General features: G+C 40.5%; 1 protein-coding gene across 3 annotated transcripts in view; it reads right to left on the bottom strand.

The window, feature by feature from the left end:
* Nucleotides 1-135: 135 nt before the first annotated feature.
* Nucleotides 136-22389, bottom strand: part of nhsb (Nance-Horan syndrome b (congenital cataracts and dental anomalies)) — a 154238-nt gene continuing 131984 nt past the window's right edge. Inside the window, exons 4-12 of one of the 3 annotated variants that reach the window (XM_088913368.1) lie at nucleotides 22125-22261; nucleotides 18186-18230; nucleotides 17808-17852; nucleotides 16615-16677; nucleotides 12295-12490; nucleotides 10298-10429; nucleotides 6686-9715; nucleotides 5960-6083; nucleotides 136-4928 (exon numbers count right to left, since the gene is read on the bottom strand). In XM_088913368.1, the coding sequence (XP_088769494.1) occupies nucleotides 4343-4928; nucleotides 5960-6083; nucleotides 6686-9715; nucleotides 10298-10429; nucleotides 12295-12490; nucleotides 16615-16677; nucleotides 17808-17852; nucleotides 18186-18230; nucleotides 22125-22261 (4358 nt within the window). In that variant the 3' untranslated portion in view covers nucleotides 136-4342. Of the gene's footprint in view, nucleotides 4929-5959; nucleotides 6084-6685; nucleotides 9716-10297; nucleotides 10430-12294; nucleotides 12491-16614; nucleotides 16678-17807; nucleotides 17853-18185; nucleotides 18231-21372; nucleotides 21418-22124; nucleotides 22262-22389 lie in introns of all 3 variants that reach the window. The other 2 variants (XM_088913369.1, XM_088913370.1) reach the window with 2 other exon arrangements.

Here is a 22389-nt window from a genome sequence, read left to right as displayed (position 1 = left end):
TATACAGTAGTATATGCACTTGTCCGTCATTTCAAAACACCCAGTGTGTATTAGCATTGTATTTCAATGTGAAGAGCGCACACATAAGCCATGCATGTATTTTGTTTAGTAAAGAATACACTTGTGGTCATCAGTATTTTTCAATGCAGTCACATTTATTGGCCTTTTCTATGCACAATTACTAAGCAGCCAGATGCCCTGGCAGATGGTTGAGAGAAGATTTACAATGGAATTTTCACAATGTTTACTAAAAAATAAATACAAGACTTAAAGTGTTGCACAGCTCAAAAATATACAAAGGCTTGGAATTAATGTAAACTTTGAAAACATTTTACAAAAGAAGCATATTTGCAACAATTTAAAAAGGTCATATTTACAAATTTGTACAAAAATACAAAATAGATGCAAATCCATTTACCTGTAGCTTTCAGCCAGAATGAATTGCGTCTAGTACCAGAACAGTTACACTGTAACCTTCTTTTTTGTTTTATTTTTACACAAATAACCAAAAACCTCTGAATGTTGCTTACACCTGTACACTTCGGAAACCCTTTGGCAAGAGCATGTACTGTGCTTTCTCGCCTCTGCACTTTTGACAATGGATCATGTCGAGCTGTTAAATGGAAAGTCAAAACAGTCGTAAAAGAAACCCTATATAAATAACTCCTGGTACGGCAAGAAAAAAAACAAACCTCAAAAACTTCTCGATATCAGTGCAAATGTCAGATTTGTTTAATGCTGGAATGATAGTTCACAACTAATTTCTCATTGTGTACCCTGTTAAAACAATGGCAGTTACAACAGTCCTACATATATTTCAAAGAGATTTTTTTAAACACAAAAACGACCTATTTATAGGTTTTCCTACCACTCTGTAGTGGTGTTGTCATAACCTAGGTATGTAGTAAAGGGGAAACAGCAATAGTGTTAGTTTCACTTGTTTGTTTATCTTTACTTTTAAGGCCAAAATAAAATAAAGTTGAAAGTTATAGCACTACTATGGGTACTGCTACGCTGTAGTGCCATTTAACGGTGTCTCGGTAGACTAATAATATGGCTACATTGGTACATCATTTACATTTTTAATTCATGTCACTAGTGATCAGTTAACAAGAGTATATTCTAACAAATATAATTTCTTTATTTCTATTTAATACAAGCAGTGCCCTGGAACAATGTAACCCATGTAGACTTCACTGACAATGGGAAATATTGGCAATAAGCAATTCTTATTTATGGTGTCAAAACAGTACTTAGCTATGCACATTTAAATTTGAAAGCAATGGGCACGTCTAGGATGAAGAGAATTTGATTTTTTTTCATCTCACATCAAGAAAATTTAAATCTTTGCAGTGATTGATATGCCAACCGATATAAATTCCACTCAACCAGTGTCTACTTAAATAAAGCTTTGTTTATTTCGTGTCTCTGTAGATAATCTTTATTAACAAAATAAGTCTCTAGATAAAATATCTGGTCATTAAAAATAGCTTCTATTTCTTTTTCTCTCAATATCTAATAAAGATTCAATAGATTTATAAGTATAAGCCCAATGTAAGAGACTGTAAATTCGTAAAACCTTTAACTCACGCTATGTATTCCATTTTTTAAGTAACAAAAATAAATAAATCTCAGTTTAGTCCTTTGCTAAAATGAAATGATAAAAAGAAGCAATGATATTTCAGTTGTAACTGATAAAAGCATGAGTTCAAAAGAAACAGTGAACAAAGCCATATGTGAACAGCAGCTGATCATTTAATATATACCTATGCATTTTAAGAATTTCACACTTCCTGAATCTCCTTCTCTGCAATGATATTAGTGGTGTATCTTAACCCTTCCCCCTACCAGTCCTACCAAAATTAGAAAATTACAGCTATCATTGGTCTTAAAAGAGCCAGAATTACACCATAATTTGTCAACAGTGTGTGTCTGTGTAATTTCCAGCACTAAATCTGCAGTATACCTGCCAAACACTAAAAGCAAATCTAGTATAAAGCAGATGTTTTGTCACAATACTGTCCTTACTTCTAATACTCCACAGACTTCAAAGACCTGTAACTGGGTAGGGCCTGGTGGATACTGTCATTGCCACGGTTACCTAATGACAATGGCTATAGACATCATTAAGGGATAAGAGTTAAAATGACCACAAAAGGTTGGGAGACATATCTTTATCCTCTACTTCACTTTCCAATTTTCACTTCCCACACTTCATAGTCACATCAAACAAACACACAAAATCCCTTACGTTGCATCGTCCGCGGACCACTCTCTCTTTCGGTTTCACCTCTAGCATCCCTTTTTAAGACTTATCTCATTCCTAGTTCCAACCCAGCCCGACTTCACACTCCCCTTTCTACCTCCCTCATATACCAAAACACCTTTAAAAAGATCCCCCAGTTTATTCACTTACCAATTAACCCCACTCTAGATTACATTTACTAAAAAAGCATCACACACTTTTTACAGCTATCGAACACACCGATAATACAAGGTCAAGCAATCTGTTTTCCTTACTTATTAATAACATTATGGTCTCTTTTAAAATTCGAAACCTCCTTTTCAAAAGTCCACTGGTTCTTATTGCATGCTGATGATGAAAAGAATTGAGAAACAAAAATGCTCCAACCTGACCATTTGCTGGTCAGAGTACACTTACAGATTATGGCATTAATGAGCGTGATAACTACTGACTTCACAGCTTTTTCCTTGCTTAGCTTACACAGTGTCATTTCTTGCGAATCAGTTTTAATTCTCTGAGTGTTTCTTATTTAAGAAGTAAATCACCCTAGCTCAAATCTGTATTCACCTCAAAGGGAATAACACTAGCCCCAAATTAACAGTGTATAGGATTGCAAAGGTATTCACAGAATACATTTCTTATTTCATTTGCCTGCATTTTCCCTTAGCATCCACTTTACGCTAATGTTACATTAAATCAAGTAACAATCTGCAGCAGTAACTTCCATATTAGAAGGTTAATCCTGTCTTAGGTCATTAAGAGAATACTTCGGGTATGTCCTGGACCTCGAATATGTGACGACACAATAAACATAAGCTGCACACTCATCACATTTCTGTTTTTTTCTTTAAAAAAGAGCACAACTGAATCTTCTCACTAAAATAGACTTGCATCAGCAAAGGTAGCACAAGCCAGTTCTGAGATGTGTGACAATCTAGGCTACTAAAATGTACAAAGACTGTAGACCCTCAACCAGCCCCACAGTCTTTCTTCTGTGCCTCAGTCTATGTTTTAGCTACCTTGCAAGTTGGTGTCATTTTTATTCATACATATATTTTTTATTTGGAATCTATATATGTATTATTTACACAATGGCAATTAAAAGAGATTATCAAGGAATACTTATGGATAATCAAGATATCAAGTGCAAAGGAGTTATAGGTTTGAAAACCTAAAGCTTTAGCCAAATGTATTAAAGATCTCCTGTAAAGGAGGAATGCCGGTCTTCATTGACGATGCTCACAAATACCTGTATAACGTTTTAAAATTTCAAATCCCCTGTATGTTAAGACCTTCGGAGCATAAAGGCCACATTTAGATTGTCCCTTGTGCACCTGTCATAAGCAGGTTTCATTGTATTTACGTTTCTATATAATGCTTCCCTTATTATATTAGCATCCATTAAATTCTTCAAGGCAGGGACCCTACATACTTTTTCTGAACCATTACTGCGGTACATTTGTTGAGAGTTTTCAGGATGAGCATGTGCCAGTCTGATTCTTTACAAGGCTAAACATTTTACTCTTGATATGAGAAGGGCTCCCTGTGTTAATTTTACATTACAGCAAAATGAACGTAGCATATGCAGGTAAATGTAGATTATTTAGCTATTAAAAGAACGGTGTTTATTGATATTTAGCTATTAAATGACTGCTGTTAATATCATTTACTGTCCTTTTCACTCTTACAGTTTTTTATGTGATAATTTCTTGTATAATCAAACATCAGACAATGCATTGTTTGCTTCTGTAACTTTAACAGGACAATAGCCTTAAAAAAATAAAATCATAAACTAAAACAGTATTGCCAGTTTATACAACTAATACAGTAATACAGTGAGACAGGTCCATTAAGGTTTTTCGTATTCCAAATAGGGTTTTAGTATCAGCGATCAGTCGAGATCATTGTTACAAAAGAGAAAGACAGGGGTCTTTTTTTCCGTTTTAGGCTCATTTTTCCAATTTGCACAATAGGTATTCCCAGTTCCAATGACATGGACCTCTTTCTCGCTCAACAGGCATTTTTTGTTTAGTTTTTTTTTTGTGTGTGTGTTTTATTAAGAAAAGTAAAAGAAAAATAGATATGCGAAACACGTCTCTACGAGGAGCCGGGGGAGGAGCGGTCGTCGTGCGGGCTCCCGTCCGAGTTCTCCGTCTCGCCCTCCGAGATGGCCTGCATGGGCGTGGTGTAGAGGCGGCTGCGCACGCTGTAGCGACTGCTGTTCGCCGCGGGGGGCACCCGGGACCTGCCCTGCCTGGAGGACGCCGACGTGCCGAAGGTTTTTGGCGAGAACCCCTCCGTGTTGGCTTTGGGGGACGGGGTGGAGAAGGACTCCGCGGCGGGCAGGAGCTGCTGCAGAGGAGAGGGTGGGTCCTCCGGCTGCCTGGGCGCCTCGGGGCTGAAGTCGCCCGGAGACCGGGGCGCGATCGGGCTTTTCAGGATCTCGGTGGCCGACATCCTGTAACTGGAATCGGTGCGGCTGCCCTTTTTCAGCAGCAGCAGCTTGAACTCCTCGTTCGAGGTGCTGGATTTTTTGGCACTCCTGTAAATGGGTCCCGGAGCTCGCTGGGAGCCAGTTGGGGTGCCAGGAGAGGTGGCAGGTGAGCTCCCAGACGCCGCTGTAAGCCTGTTTCTCACACCCAGCTCCCCTGAATCCTTCCTTCCCAGCACTTTTCTTTTGGATCTACAAAAAACATTAGTTAATAATACAGTTATTAAAGGTTTTCTGAATAGTAACAACATCTTAAACGTGCCTGCAGCTACTGTATATCACCCTGCAACTCACAACTGGCAGCCTACTGAAGCTCAGTAGGTGTGAGCCTGGTCTGTACCTGGCTGGAGACCTCCTGGGAAAATTAAGGCTGCTGCTGGAAGAGGTGTTAGTGGGGCCAGCAGGGGGTGCTCACTCCGTGATCTGTGTGGGTCCTAATGCCCTTGTGTAGTGATGAGAATACTCTGCTGTAAGGAGGCACTGTCCTTTGGATAACACATAAAACAAAGGTCCTGACTCTCTGTGGTCATTAAAAATCCCAGGTCATTTCTCAAAAAGAGTAGGGAAGTAACCTCAGCATCCTGGCCAAATTGCCCCCTGGCCTTTACCAGTCATGGTCTCCCAATAATCCCCATTTTTGAACTGGCTTCATTACTCTGCTCTCCTCCCCGCTGATAGCTGATGTGTGGTGGCGCACTTTGGCTGCCTATGCATCATTAGTGCAGCACATTGGTGGAGGGGAGTCCCTAGTACCTGTTAAGCACTGTGAGTGGAATGTCCAGAAGAGCACTATATAAGTTTAAGGACTTATTATTAATGTCTTTCAACATTAAATAACATTCATTTTCTTCTTCCTTTATTTATCAGAAAAGCTTTTAAAATAATTTTTCCTTAAGTACAATCTTTACTGTGAAGTTCACTTGCCGGAGGAAAAGGCCAATTCGATGCTAGGACAGTGCTTACATTATCACATGTTTCTTGTCCTGTGGTTCTGTCTGTTTATATTCTCTTTCAATAAAACATGCAAACTGCTGTAGCAAAATCAACGTAAAAGTTCCAATCCCAAGTGGGTATTTCTCACATCCACTCTCTAAAGGACCGAAAGTCACAGAAAATAGATTCTACAGCTCTGGATATAGTTTTATAAACAGAAAAAAGACTCTTCTGGATTAACAAAACACCCCCTCTGCTGTCAGAGGTGGCGGCGATGTCTTTAAACACACCTGTGAATCATAGCAAAGAGATCTTCTGTAGTGCGTAGTTTGTTAGGAGATAGAAAAACACTGTCGTCTTCAGCTTTTGTCTCATCACTCAGTGGCGAAAGTGAATTGTCACTTGGTGTAGACTCTGCAAAACAGAAAACTTCTAGCAAACACTGTCTAGGACAGATTGTTCCCAGGCTTTATGACCTTTATGACCCACCTTCAGGTTGATCACAATAATCATTAAATAAAACAGCTACTCTAACTACTATAAGGGAAATTAAGTATGGCTGTCATGTGTCATATATAACAAATAGTGCAAAATAATGTTTTGTCAGTCTTACTGAAATTACCAAAGTAGCACAGCCCACAGTTAACAGTATTTAAAGAAACCTTCAACAGAAAAGGAAAAAAAAACTTGCTTGGCTCACAGCTAAAACAATTAAACCCATATAAAGGCAGACAAAAATAATGAACTGGAGTTCCTGTCTTAAGTTTTCAGAACATCAAGATTCCATTTTAAAACACTGAAATCTTATTGTAGCTTATTGTTTCATAGTACACTGTGCACATTTTCAGACATTTTCAGGCTTCCGAGAAAGTCAAGACTTATCCCAAAGTAAATTAGAAAATTGGAGAATACAAAAATCCAACTCTCCTAAATCCAGTGTGTAAGAAAACAACAGGTTCTCTATCACTGTGCAGACTATGGGCACACTGGACCCTGCTGTGTAGGAAGTAACTAACCTTTGCTGAAGGAATCCTCAGTGTCTGGCGTCCCCTCTTCCCTGCTGTCCTGTGAGGCACTTCTGGTAGGAACACCTGATGTCTCATCATATTCCTGCTCTCTGCTACTTGTATCACTGATTGTGTAAGCTTGTGATGTTTCTGATTGATAAGTTATAATTACAGGCACTTTGTCAATACTGTTGCAAGGAGCAAAGTCAAACTTCTTTGTTGTGTTGCTGGGAGCAGGGGGAGAAACTGCCTGTGTCAGACACACTAAGGGGATTTCAGTAGCTGGCTCAGGTCTTGATGGTTGATTGTGCACTGTCGCTAGGCTGTTACTAGGTAACTGAAACTTTGAACCACTTCTCTCTTGTTCTTCTTCTTCGGGGCATAGAGCATACCCAGACATCCCTTCGCAATCCGGCTCCTTCTGAAGCTCATTTCCTGGGTGACGAGCTTCAGTCCAAATCGGCGGCTTCGATAAAGGATTGTCTTCTGTGCATGACGGGTCTGAAGGAGCTGTAATTGCCCCCATAGCCCCTGAGGGGTCTGAGGCATTTTGTTCTTGCTTGCTTTTAGCACTGTCAAGATATGCTACATCCCTTGTGGGGGGTCTGTCACCCAGGATAAACAGCATTTGAGAGGACTCCTGAGAATGGGGCTCATAGGATCTGTGGGACATTGGTTTCTTGGATTCTGGAGATTTGTTAGTGGTGGGTGGGGTGACAATTGTCACAGTGGGACAATTAAGCTTAGGGGCAGCCTCAGCATTCTGCCGGTCCTGGCTCCCTTCACTGGGCTTGCTGACGGATCGCAGCTGGACTGAGCGCAGCACAGTGGGAGTGATGGCCAGAGGGGATGATCCTGGAGCTTCTGAATGTGCTGCTGCAGCAGCAGCAGCAGCAGCAGCAGCTGCCTTTTGCTTGTTCTGATGGATAATGTGCATTGGATTTCTGTGGGCTGAAGGCTTGTTGAGAACATTGTGAAGAGCACTTAGGTCAAGATGGGTCGGAGGTATAATTGGTAGCTCAAGGTCTTTCTTGGATGAGGTGCTTCCATCTCTGGGCTGCTGCTGTTGCTGCAGGGAAGAGAGAGAAGATTTCCTCTCTGGTACTTTTGGCTTCCTCTTGCCACTGGTTGGAGACAGAGGCCCAGGAAAGAAAGCTGAGGGGAAGGAAGATGTTGGCGTCTCCGACTGACTGGAATACCCACTAGATGGTGATGCCAGGCCAGCTAGCTTTTCGGGTGAAGCCAGCTTGAACTCGTTTTCCACAGAAGGAAGAGATGGAGTGGTGGCTCGTGATCCCGACTGGGAGGTCTGCGATTCGGAGCTCTCTGGCGACTTGATGCATTCAATGACAGTTGTACCCGTAGCAGTGCTGGAGTTGGACAACGATCGGTAGGGATCGTTAGATTTCAAGTCATTGAGGAGCCAGAGATCTGCATAGTCAGACTGTACAGCACCTTCATCTTTAAAGGAGTGGTTATCTGTGGAGCCAAACAATGTGGCATCTGTTACTTCTCCAGCGTTTCCAACTTCCCAGGGCTCTGCTGGCTCATCACCTAAAGTGGGGTTCTCCAACTGGCCTGGGGAGCTGGCCAAGTCCAGCTGCAGCTTCATTTCCCTGGAAGACAAAGGCAGGGGCTGCCCACTATTTATCTTTGGTTCTTTCTTGTCAGGAACATTTGCACCACTGCTTGTTTTCTTCAATGATGAACTGCGTTTTGGTGGGGCTGGCTTCACCTTTGGTTTTTTGAATGAAAGACTCTGTCTTCCTGTTGTTCTATGACCCTGGTACTCTTGCTGAGGGTATCCGCCCATACTAGGTGCAACATTTGCGCTCTGGCCACAGTCTGGGCCCATGGCTGCATAGTTATAAATATAGCTTTTGCTAGCTTTAAGACCACAGTCAAAGTGCATGGAGGTATAGTAGCCTTCTGTGTCCACAGAGAAGTGCGAACTTGAATCTGCTTTCTCGGATGGTGGCTTATCCATGAAACTTTCATATGTTGCCATGCTTGTGAAACTTGGGCACTCAAGGCTGCTCTCATCCTCCCTGGAACGCTGAGGGCTGAAATCCTGGCGGCAGGACTTGTCATGCTGATGGTGAAGGTAGTTCCACTCACCATCACTCACGTTGCTCATGCCTGGGTCATCCAGCAGGTCAGTTACCGTGGAGGTAAAGGAACTCGCCCTGTGGCCTCTGACTTTGTCAGTCTGGTACGGGTCAATAATGAAGCCAGTGGGGTCATCGTTGACGTGAGGAGCAGTATTCAGCGACAGCTCCGAATCACAGTGTGAAGATCCCGTCAGGGGTGGTGAAGCAGCAGGGGGGATGGTCTCTGAAGTCTGTGAGGGGCATGTGGAGCTGCTCCCACTCCAGTTGCCACTGGAAGACTGATGGTCCTCCTTGTGGTCTATCTGGCTCCCCAACACTCCTGTAGTAGAAATTGAGTGAATGGGGCTGCTGAAGGTATCTGAGCTGGAAGAAATCTCACAGCTTCCCATATCCACCTTCCTGGGGAGCCTGGATCGCCCTCTTTCATTCCAGTTGTGATCTGGGCTTCCTACATGTTGTTTGCACTTCAGCCCGACCAGCTGATGATCTGGCATAGCCTGGTCATCTGTACTTTCTTCCTCATCCTTCAAGACGCGCTCGGGTCCTGGCAGGAACTCTTCGGTCTCGTACGGAGACAGCTCTTCGTCGCTGTCGTGGTCTTCGTCCACGAGCCGGCCCCCCTCCCGGGGCAGGCTGCGCGAGCGGAGGCGGCTGCCCACCGTGGCTGCGAACATGGCGTCCGAGTTGTCCGGCAGCGATGTGATGTTGCCGGTGGAGTGGGATAGAGAGGTCGGGATGCCCTGGCCTCTCTGGGCTCGTATTCGCCGGCGTGAGGGCGCCGCAATTAAGATGTCATCCGTCTGGCACCCCGAGTCCTTAGTGGTCGACCGGCCATTGATGGAAGTAAGCTCTTCGCGGCACAGAGAGAAGTCCGGATTGGTGTGTACGATCACGTTCCGCTCTCTCGCCACTGGAGATTCGTCAGAATCTTGTTTGGGGCAGGTAAAAGAGGTTAAGGTCACATGGAGCAGCTGAGACAACGGCTTACGTTTAATTGAACACATTCCTGATTCACGTCTCAAGGTATTTAATTCAACGGACAGCGGGTCCTCGGCTATGAACCATGACTTTGTCTCTCTGGAATTGTGCTGCCAATACCTTTGAAATAAGTTGCTTAGAAAGTGCTTTGTTAAGCCCACGCTGATCTAATGATAGAATCGATATAAAAGGTACATGCATGGCTGCAAGAATTAAACTGGCAATCTGTAAAGTAAATAAACTATTTTTTAGGTTACATGCATCTACAGTTTAAACTTACATATACATTAACTGTAAGAACGTTACATAAATACAAAAATAAAACTAAAAGTACAAATAAAGTTCTGTTCAAAGTTCTGTTCTGCTGAATTTTGACAGCCTTTGACTGATTCTTGTGCTGTCGGGCATGTTTATCATGGCACTTTGTTTTTTTACTTGAATGAACCTCTCCCATGCGTTTTTACATTAATCCTTAATGGAACTCATGGATCTGAATCCTGGTAGGGCTGAGTAGGTAAAGAGGAGAACGTACCTAATTCTTGCTGTACTCGTCTGGGAATGCCTGAGATGGTTTTTCGTCTTCTTAGCTTCCGTCTTCTTTGTAGTACTGACTGAGAATGAACAAGAGAGCAACGCACGCTGGCTTCTCTGTCAAATCCAACCCCTGGAATTACAGATCAGCACCATTTAATCTTAATCAGTTCAACCCTACTTGGAAAACACCAACAGGGAATCGAGTTGAAAGAAACAAAATATCTAGGCACTATTTCCAGAACCATAAATAACATAAATAGGCTTATTTCCCAAAAAGCACCATGTAGTGAGGGTTTTTAGCTAAACGTTTTTTTACATTATTTACATCTATAGTTAAAAAAACACTAAGTAAAATGGAGAAAAAATGTTAGGTAAACTTATCTAGCATGGAGAAAGATAAGTGTTTCCTGCTGTTTTTCAGTAAGAATTGCACTTTCCTTTCTGTAAAGAAACAGTCAATCTCCAAACTAGACAAAAAGAAGGAGGGCAATAATCCCAAATATAACTGTTACTCTTTAGTATTTATTTTAAAATAGAATTACTACACAATTATATAACATACTCAAAAGTAGTTCTCAAAACAAAAACTTCAGATAAGGGTTAAAAGGACAAAAAGATCAAAGTAGAGTATAACTATAACCATACCTGTTAAAAATCAGCTGCTTATAAGGATCTAACCTTGCTGTGTGTCGTTTCCTAAACTGAACATTCTCACTTCAGCCACAGAATCCTGTTTTCCTGTTTTTTTGTTACAAAACTTCATGACTATCATGTGATTACAGACTGCACTATTCAACACCATTGCTTGAATGTGCTCTGTGACCAAGCTTCCATTGACACAGTTAACCACGTTTTCCTTGATTCAACATTACTCAGGGTCAGTAATATCACACAGCCTCATTATAATTCTAATGCGGCTAATTAGCATGCAACCACCCATGCAACTAAATTGTGTGCAAAGGCACACAATTTTGGATATAAGGGCTGCTGTGAGGTTCACAGATCATGACTTGCAGATTCTAATAAAATCTTCCCAGATTTGCTAAGTAGAGATATATCTAAGGGTGTTATTTATAAACCTTTTTGTGATGTTAGGTGATCAACACAAGGTTTACTGTTCAAAAATCTTAGGAATAAATCTTTTCAATTAAGGTTACTTCTCGTTCATGAATTTATGTACACTGACAGACATGAGGGATGGCAACGTCCCTCATAAAATGTTTTTCCCAAATGTATTCAGTGTGGTAATATTACTTGTTGACCTACATAGTTTTGCATTTCACCTTTGTGAGTAAATTCACTGATTTAACACAATGCCTAATAATACTTAAATTCAGCAACCTGTATAGGTCTATGGAGTTGTACAATCTTTTACATACAGAGAATAAAGAGGTTAAGCATTACTGAAGTGAAGCAGAGAAAACTACAAGAATTTATGTACAGCAGAGAAATTAGTTCAGTGTCCTATACGCCAATATGTAATTAAAAATAAACTCCAGAGTCCACAACAAAATCAGTTTCACCTGTTATGCCATTAATGTTACTAGGAGGGGGATGAATGTGGAAAAATGGAATGCTGTATATGTAGGCCGGATTTTCAGAGAAAGGTAAAAAAAATAAGAGTAGCCTTGTGACTAAGTGATCGAGGCTTTGAAGCATGAAAATGCAGAGGTCTGTGGGTTTTCAATATCAGAGCCTAAAAGACGTGGGGTACATACTTTCCACTGTGACCGCTACATAATCTGTCACCCTTCCCAACCAGGCCACCTGGTCACCTCAGAAGACCTAAGCTTCCCTGAGATCCTTACTTCAGAAATAAGTGGGGATCAGGCAAGCAAGGCAAACTGAGGCTTTAGTGGAAGAATAAGATAAGAGGCCCCACGTTCATGCTTAGTTTCTCTCCCTCAAGAAAAAAAAAACTGTAAAGAGCAAATTGGTCCTTCCACATTGGTTAGAGAGCAAAATATTTCATATAAACAAAATGAGTGAATTTACCGGTGACATTAATGGGAATAATGCATGAAGAAATCACTTGAGACTCTGTTCTCATTTTCTCCTCTGGGGTTGGGAGAGGTAGCACTTTAGACCAGTTGGTCTGCTTGTCCAGTGTTGAGGGGATATTAGGCACCGGGCACTTTGGCCTGTGACCTAATGCGACTACATCGATGTCAAGGTCTGTCGGAGGAACAGCCTGGAACAAATGGAAATGCTGGTTAATAGTGTTAATATTGTTACGTGTTGATGTGTTAAGCTGAGGAGAGAAAATAACGGCTTTCACCGAGTCTAAAATATTCTTTGACATTTATCTTATAAAACAGTATATGCACATATCACACATATCATCAATCTACTCCTTCTAATATGGGTTAATAAAGTAGTTAATGATGCATATTTCAAACTAATGAAAGACTTTTCTGCTTCATGCTGTTATTTTAAAAACCTCAGTGTAGCTTAGGCTAAGGATAACAGGAATCGTGTTTTTCACCATGCACGGTGAATTTGTACTGTAATATAGTAAGCTTTTATTTTTAAAGTTATAGAAATTGGAAGTTATTAGCATTTTCAAACCACAGGAAGTTTCTCATCACTGACCATGTTTAAAAGCTCAAAACCACTTCCAGCTTGTTAAATCAAAATTATATATACAAAAAAGTGGATATGATTTACCATATGGAATCACTAAGAAACTCACAATGACAGTTTGTATTAAAGCAGAGTCACTACAGCAGTACATTGAGCTCATACTAAAACAAACGTCATTTCATGTTTTGATTGCAATAACATTTGATTGCACTGAGTTAAACAAAAATCATTTTCCTAGCTAAAATCACATTCAAACAAGGGTCCCTTAAGCTATCTTGACTCTTGTTTCTGTGGAAATAGTCTGCTGGGAAAATCCAAAATGAAAGAGCTCTCTGTCTGTGGTAGATTTTAAAACAAAGACAAAGTCGGATGCTCCATCTTTAATATACCACATCGTTTCATTTGAATAGTTGGATTTAACGAAAGAGCAAACACGATGAGTTACAAAATTCTGCTGGCTTCAAAATCTGTATATATGTCTCAGAATGGATACTTTAAAAAGGCATGAGAAAAAAACAGAAACCCTGCAGACTGTGTTAAATACTCTACCACAGATACCTTCTGCAAACATTTCTACTTGGTTCTCTGATATAATTCCATTCTGGATAAATACATTTGAAAGATGCAAGTGCAGACATAAGACAATAGTGCAATACTGTAAAATAAAAAGCGCAACGATGATAAAAATGTGGATGACTCAACATTCATGCATTAGAAGCATTCAAACGTCTTAATAAAGATGTATTTGTTGTACTATGAAGTGTGTAGCAGTGATGCATCAGCTGAGAGGAACACAAAAGATTCTCTCAAAGTGCTCTCATTTCCTAGCAGAGAAAAATACCTTTGTTTCAAAGATGGATGAAAAATATTTGTTATTTACTGATATAGCCCATTTACCTGCACCATTTCTTAAAGCATGAATCTAGCATCCCGCCTTGTTTACACAGGCAGTATATTGTCCTGCAGTAAATTCGTCTCAGTCAGGTAAAGCAGCAAAAAAAATCTGCACTATTCTGCATCTCAGTTTCCTGGGCTAAATTATTTTTTTTTTTACAGAAAAGCGTACTTACCCTTTCTGATTTTAGAAAAGATAAAACTACCACACAGCCGTGCAAGCTGAACTCGTCCCCACCTCCCCTAGCTCCAAGTGAGCTCTGATTTAGAGCTGACCCTATGCCTTTGTATTTTGCTTCCCAGCAGACGAAAAACTGCACTCACAAAACACTGGCCACAAAAGAATCCTGTTTCCTAGGAAACTTTCTAAATAGAAAAAAAGTTTTATTGGTGCACAAAAATCAGAGGGAGTGCATTTTTAGTTGATTCGTCTTTAGAATAATAATAGCACGTTGGCTTTCAGGGAGGGGAGAGGGGGAAAGAGTGAGAGAGAGAGAGAGAGGCACTGAGAAAGGCACAGTTAACGCATTGGATTTCATCACTGGCCTACTGCCAGAAGCTATTTTCATTGGAAAAACGAGAGCCATCACAGGCCAAAGTGTAAAAGAAAGTCATTCATGAAGCCGGTGGAGCTACAAAGGTGTCCCGAAAGCCAGAATGCTGTCTTGGGTGATAACAGCTTTGGTTAAAAACCTAGAAGAAAATTCCCTGGCCTTCCCCCGACTCGATATGAATTTCAAGGTTCCCGGGCTACTTCATACCGGGTAGTCAGAAATTCTGTGGCAATTCATGTTTTTATTACAGGCCTTACTGTAAGTACTCCTTCTAGACCAGATATGAGAAAAGGACCCACGAACACAAATGGAAAACAAGAGGATATACTGCACTGTTTACACTGTACTGAAACAAAGAAAGCATATCTTGTAGGAGTGCCAGACAAGTGAACAGCCATATTATTTAAAACTGAATCCCTAGGATACTTTCAAGAAAAGTCTGGATGAGCTCCTTTGATCAACACATTACAAGTAACTAAACAAATAAGATGGACAAAATATCTAGAATTTGTAATATCTAATGTTTCCAATATATCTTATGTTCTTAAAACCCTAAGAAAGGTCTGCATGTATTTGAAGTAGTGATCAAAGGTCTATCTACAAATTTATAAAATACATTATTTGAATGGTGCTGAGGGATCTGTGTCTGTCATCCAGAGCATAAGACATTTCCATGGGTTTCTGAGGGAAAGGACATTCCTGGGGAACAAACACGGACATGTTATTCCTGGCAGGTAGGTTCTGGATGACATTTACTCCATGTATCATGATATTGGTCTCCATTGCACTCAAAGGACTCATTGAAAAAGAAACAGATATTAGTAGAAATACAGGACTGAAAACAATTTGGTTAGTTACAGACAATGAAATAAAGAGAATATCAGAAGGGTTAAAACTGTGAAAAGGAGCTTTAAGTTGGTGCCACTGACAAAAACAGAGAGGACATCATGCCTTCCAAGCCTTTATATATTCACTACAACCTTTTATCCAGTAATTTTCCCCACAGCCATCGTCACCAATTTTGTGTTTAATTTAGAGACTGGTATCGCTGCAATTTAGGTTCTTTTGCAAAAAGTAAGTCATGTGGAATTGTTACATTTCTTTGAACTGTAATTAACACTTTGTGATTAGATAATTAATTCTGTAAGCAAGTGCGCATCATCTGTCTGCAGGTGAGCCATGTTCAGTTCATATACATGAACTTTCATATGTATTTAAAAGCCAAGGTTACGCAAGTCTGCTTTGAAATAGTGCTAACTACCAGTGCATGCTGAAGAAATTGAACAAGGCGTCAAAGAAAAAACATGAAGCCCCAAAAAAGCAAAAACACTTTTGGTGTTTTGTTGAGTTGAGTGTTACATCTCTTAAAAAGAAGCAGCTTATATTACTCTGCAGCTATATCACTCTGAAACTCACAACTGGCAATGCACTGAAGCTCAGCAGGTGTGAGCCTGGGCAATACCTGGATGGAAGCCTCCTAGGAAAAACTAAGGTTGCTGCTGGAAGAGATGTTAGTGGGACCAGTAGGAGAAGCTCACCCTGTGATCTTTGTGGGTCCTAATGCCCCAGTATAGTGGGAGGGACACTATACTGTAAAAAGGCACTGTTCTTCAGATGAGAGATAAAAACATGGTCCTGACTCTCTGTGGTCATTAAAAATCCCAGGGCGTTTCTCAAAAAGAGTAGGGGTGTTACCTTGGTGTCCTGGCCACATTTCCCATTGGCCTTTACCAATCATAGCCTCTAAAAATAATAATCATCACTCTGTTCTCCTCCCACTGATACCTGGTGTGTGGTGAGTGTACTGGCGCACTATGGCTGCCGTCGCATCATCCAGGTGGGGGCTGCACATTGGTGGTGGTGAAGGGGAATCCCCATTAACTGTAAAGTGCTTTGAGTGGAGTGTCCAGAAAAGCGCTATATAAGTGTAAGGAATTACTCTCTTGCCGACTCACAAATAACAATCATTCTGCATGTAGATAGAAAATTGGACATGCATGTAGAGGGCTGAGTCAAACTGCTGCTCTTCACTTCACATGGGCATCAACGCGTCTTGCTAATCTCCCATTAACAGGGACAAAATGGTGGCCATGTGAAATGCAGTGATGGGACAAGGAAGGCAAGTCCTTGCTGTTCCCGTCTGGTGACAAGACGCAAAGTTAAGAGCTGTCATGTAAAAACGGGGAAAGAAAAGATTCAAGTTCAGAACTGGAAAGCAAGTGGCCAGGAGGGAGACAGGCGAGGCTTGATGGTCGCTGCAGAGCAACCCAAAAGGGGCAAATACCTTTCTGCTCCAGGGTGTCAAGTGGCAACATTCAGTGGGGGAGGAGGAGCGGGTTCTGCCAAACTACAAACACAAAAAGCAAAGAAAAACAAAAGGAAGACATTTTGAATGAAACTGAACAGAATAAAAAATAGCAAACGGAAAACCAAAATTGCATCACAGGCTTTTGAAAAAAAACCCCCACAAATAAAGGGAAATCAAGGAGGTGGCAGGAAGGCAACTGGTAAGAGATGACTTTGGTGTAATAAGGAAAGCGATGGTGGAGTAATCAGGCTTCCTGGAGTTCCTTATGTTTTCCTGAAATAAAACATATTATGATGTTTCAGGGGACTGTACATAGGATGTTGGCTGCCTACTTGGGTTTAGGAAGGTAAATTCTGAAGCTGGAAGCAAAATACAAAACAACTGGGTGAAAGAAAAGAACAACAAAATTCACTTTAACCTCTCGAACATTAGTTTCAAGCAGTTTCTTTTTCTGTAAAATGGATTTTACAATAAAGGTAATGAAAGTGTGTTTTTAATCCAATGAGGTTAAAAACACACTTTCATTAGCTGTTCTGCAAACATCTGACCATTTGTAAACCTTTTAAGATGTAAGGCAACATAACAAACAGCATCCCTTGAAAATAAAGCATCCTAAATCTTTGAATATTTGATTGCAACTCTCGTAAAGGCACAAAGAAAATATACCAAAATAGTTCCCACAATAATTCAGAAGTTTTCATGTGTGTTTTTTTCAGCAATGAAGCCAGGTATGGTACTACATCCACCACTTTTTTAAAGGGTAAGCCCACCCTGTTGAAAAAATTGTTAACTACTTAACCGAAACACAAATGGCAATTTTAAATCTTGCATTGTATATATACTATATATGACAAACAGCACTCATATTTAACTTCAACCTCCTTAAAAAAAAAGGGATTCACAGACCTACAGATGCAAACTGAATCCATTGCAGAGTCCCTAACCAGGCACTTATGCAAGAATTGTGAAATACTAACATTTCCAAGTAAAACACATTAAACACCTCTCCATTACAGAGCATCTGTTTTTTAACATAGAACACTCAGCCATCACTGAGACCGCTCACAAAATGTGTTCCCCGGACACAACAACATGCAGTTTATGGAAAAAAAGCATGGCGAGATGAAATCACACAACCCTGTAACTGCAGAACCTGTTGCAAAGATTACCTTTCTCTGCATTTGCTGAAATTCTATCTCTCTTCCTGGTCTCTCCTGTAGCATGTCAAAGAAAACAAAGACCATCAAGAGCAGCCCAGATCTTAAATTGACCCTTTAAATACCACGCCGCACTGTGAACACACTCCCCATGTGTGCAGTAATGTGTGTGGCAGACTTAAAATCCAAGCTGTGGCCTTTCTTCACGACACTTCATTTCGGACACTGTGCATTTGAACTTCCAACAGAAGTCGATACTAAACACAGAATGTTCATTTTAAAGAATTTTAAAAGTTAATCCAGATTGTATCTTCAAATTATTCTGCAGGGCAATGTAACCACAGTGTCACACACTAGGACACAAGACAAGCATGCGCTTTCCAGAATTACCTTTCTCTGTGCTTGGTGAATTTCTGTGTCTCTCATTGGCCTCTCCTTGTTTGTTGCATGTCAAAGAAGATAGATGATGTCAACAGAGAATCTTAAACCATTGGCTGCCACGGTTTACGTAAAATCAAAATATGTGAATTAAAAAAAACTAATTTCTCATGAGAATCCATGTAAATGGGGGGATGTGGTCTGAGTCTACTCTCAACCTGAGGATTAATCTCGGGAACCAAAACAATTGCACACATTTGTTCACGTAACATGTGTCTATACTTGTACTAGAAAGTTATTTTAGAACTAAATTAATGTTAAAGCCTATGATTATCTGCCAAAATATACAATTCAATTTTCTGGTTCTTCAGTTACCAGGCAAAGTTCAGTTTTTGTCACATAAAACATTTATCATTGACGTCCAAAATGTCAGCTTTTGACCCGTCTGTCCACAACCCATATTTCCAGTAACCATGTGGATCACTTGAGATGGGCAGCAATGTGCTTTTTTTGAGCAATGGATTCCTACTGGTTATCCTCCCAAGAAAACCACTGCTGTTCAGTCTCTTCCTGAGGGTCAAGGCATGAACACTGATACAGCTGCAGTCAGGGAGGCCAGCTGATCCTTAGATGTTACTTTGGAGGTCTTTGTGATTTCCTGGATAATTTTTCGAGTTGCTCTTGGAGAGATTCTTGACTCTTAATTACACATTTTTATACTTCGAACACCATTTCATCTTAAAAATAACACTGAATTAGTAAATCTAAATCTTTATGGTTACTTATAACCAGGTTCGAATAAAGTGTATTTTCACAATTATATTGAGGATTCACGAATGGTTTCACAGAACTGTAAATAAATAATTGTATTTCAACATAGGGATGTGTGTGAACGCTTGGAGCAGCCCTACTGTATGTGGTTTTGTTGGGATATGGACCCTTCTGGAAAGTCCAGAAATGTGGCAATTAACTACATACAATCGTGCATATTGCACTATTATTATTCTATTACTACCTGAATAGAACATGACTTTAGAGTATTTCTGCTTTAATGCACCTCATTTTGTAGTCCTAAAAGGGTGCTTTAGGGTCTTAAGGCAGAAAACAAGCTGCGCTAATATTGCATATTTATAGGAAGCATTTTCCAGAAACTACTGCTGTAAATCTTGATGTCTTGCATTCTCATTGCTTCACCACCCACAAATATACTCTATAGTTCTAAAATAATTTCTGTAAACAAAACCTCTGAGCCCTTAGTGGTTGTTCACACAATTAAATCTGACATAATAACTGGGACTGGGCAGTAGGGACCCATCAAGGTGGTGATTTCTGGTTCATTTAACATGATTGTGTTTAACCTGAAAGGGGTGTTTGTTCAGTTAAAGGTCAATAAGGCGCTCATGGTCAATGTTTCACAGACAAGTCATACAGACTGTTTGCTTTACTTGGTTAAGTATTGACCAGAACTGCTATTGATAACCTGTCAGACCAGGAGCAAGCTATGTGGCTTCTGAAACACCATAAAGTAAGAGGATGTGATCCAAGGTAGAAGGTTAAATTTCACCGTTGTGTTTTTGTGCCAAATCTCCACATTCTATTTTTTGATGCAAGGGGCTCATACAACATAACTCATTCATTATTTTTTTACACTAATGTGTTTTGTTTAGAGGCCTTTATACAGTGCAAGGGTCATTCTTACAGATGATGGTTATCCATCATCAGTTTAGATCAGATCACAAAGCAACAACTGAAGGGGAACTGCAGTACCAATTTCTCAGACCAGTTATTAAATCTTGGTAACAAAATGACTTAATTGACCATAAGGCAACATTTCACAAATTCCAAATTAAGCACAAAATCGTGAACTTTGTGAAAGTACTGTATGGTCGCCATGTTGTTGCAAACTGTTGGTCTAGTCATGGCCTAGAGCTGTGACACAAAACCGGCCCTTCCTGCTCGCTAGTCGCTGTAATGACTAATGTAATGTGATGTACAAGCGAATAAGTACCAATTGTGCAGTAGACATTTCAATGCAGAAAACTACCAACGTCATCTGCATGCAGAGTTAACAAGTAGCATTTGTTGCCAAAAGTCTCAAAGTCGAGAGCAATATTTCTGTTGGATTAAAAGTGATGCACTCACAAGCTTGTTTTTTACAATGTAATAAGGCTGCCTTCTGAATCTTAGACCATGGTGCTGTGCATACCTGAAAATTTAACCAATTTTGTGACGTAAATTGGAGGTTCTACACGTTACGGTGTACATTTTACTTTCATTGTTGCTTGAAATGCACTCATCAATGACGATTCTTTCTCACCCTGAAATATAAAAATAGCCTTGCAGCTCCCTTTAAATTAATTTTTGTGCTGGTCTCGATTCATGAATTAACAGTGTCCACCCATCCAATCCAGGGACACATGGACAAAGGGGAAACGTGCAAAATATTTGCGTGATCGTTTTCGATGATTGCAACTGTTATTTGTATGAAACATGAACGTAAGAGGATTCATCCCGAACGTTTAAGAAAGTGAAGCTGTCAGTCCATCTAAACAGTAGGCACAGCAGCTGTGGTGGAAACAGCCTGACCATTCGGTCTCTACCTGGCCTTCTACTGGACACCCAGCCTTGGGAGCTGAGATCTTGCTTTTGTATTTTTGAGAGACAGTCTACATATAAGGCCAATAAAAAACACTGCAATTCTTGAAAAAGAAGAGAAGGGCACACTGGAGTAGGGCAGCAGTGGAGATGTGAGAGATTGCTGGTGTAGCCTTGAACAAGGTACTTCACCGGAATTATTTCACTGAAATACCCACCTGTGTAAAAGTAATTTTGGGATAAAAGCATAAGTCAAATAACTTACTAAGTAATGCCAAAATCAATTACTGTATGGATCTACCTACAATAAAGGTTTAATGTGACTTTAGCACTCAAAAATGCAATAACATATTTGTTGTTACTTGTTGTTTTTTCAGGAAGGTGGCATTTTATTTTAATCAAACTTAGACTGTTGACAATTTATGTCCATGACTGTAATTTGAGTAAAGACCATTTTGCTCAAAGACAAAGATCACCCCCCTACCAACAAATAAAGAAAACAAAACAAAGACCTTTTCTTACAAAAAAAAACAACGTTTTTTCCCCAGGAAATAGGAAAAAGATTAAAAAAAAAACAAATCACCACATACATTGACGAAATTACCTTTCTTTGCATTTGCTGAAACTCTATCTCTCTCCCATGTCTCTCCTGCAGCATGTCAATAAACAAACAACCAAATAAATACTCATTCGCAATTTCACATTTTGAAGTAAGCATGAAACTATATTTTGCTTTGCCCGGGAAAATGAAGGATGTTTCAGAGCATGTTTATAGCCTCTTCTTGTACAATGAAAAATGAAGGAGGTGTAGTGATGTATGACTCTCTAAAACTGCAATGGTTATTCATTACACGATCATACCTACAGAATATATCCAAAAGCATGCTTGGTGACTCACTAGAAATGACGCCTTCACTATTATTACCTTGCCTGAAAAGAGCTAAGGCAAAAAAAACACTATGCTATCCAACCTCCTCTCCCTTCAAATCGGTTGAACAGTGAGAGTCTCAGTTACAGGACCCTGTTTTATGTATCGGACAGGATGAAATCCAGAACTAACTTTATGAAACAACAAATGGAATTGAATTGAATCAAACCAAGGCCAAAGGCAAAATCAAGCATGCATCAAGCATCGTTTCCATTGCCACCCTCCTTTGTTGTTCGACAGTTTGGCCGAATAACAAACATCGAAGGTTGGCAGTTGCGGATAAGACATGTAACAGTTCTAACCAGCATCACTGCAGATGCACTGAGAACCCTTTCAGATCTCAGTGGCTAGGCCCCCTGTAGCTCCAAGCCATTGGCACCGCCGAGTGCAATCCGGTCACCTGAGGGGAGGGGGGGGGGCTGCCTTACCGTTCGGAGATGTCGGCTTCTCTGTTCCCGCCGCCTCAAGGTGCGCGGTGAGGGGAAGGCTGGCATAGGAGGCGCCACCGAGATGGAGATCGTCACCCTGCGCTCCCTGCTGTTCGCCCGCTGCCTCTGTTGTTGATCTGTCAGGGGGAATCGATCAGTCGCCTCACAGGAAATTCCAAATACACCATAATCAGAGCAAAAATGACCGTGTGAAGTACAGGGTTTCAGGGGACTCTGTCATTTTTGTCCCCTCCTTCTCTCTATT

The sequence above is a fragment of the Atractosteus spatula genome, chromosome 4 (genome assembly GCF_055471065.1).
Source record: "Atractosteus spatula isolate fAtrSpa1 chromosome 4, fAtrSpa1.hap1, whole genome shotgun sequence".
Lineage (NCBI taxonomy): Eukaryota > Metazoa > Chordata > Actinopteri > Semionotiformes > Lepisosteidae > Atractosteus > Atractosteus spatula.
This window is presented reverse-complemented; position numbering and strand designations above follow the sequence as displayed.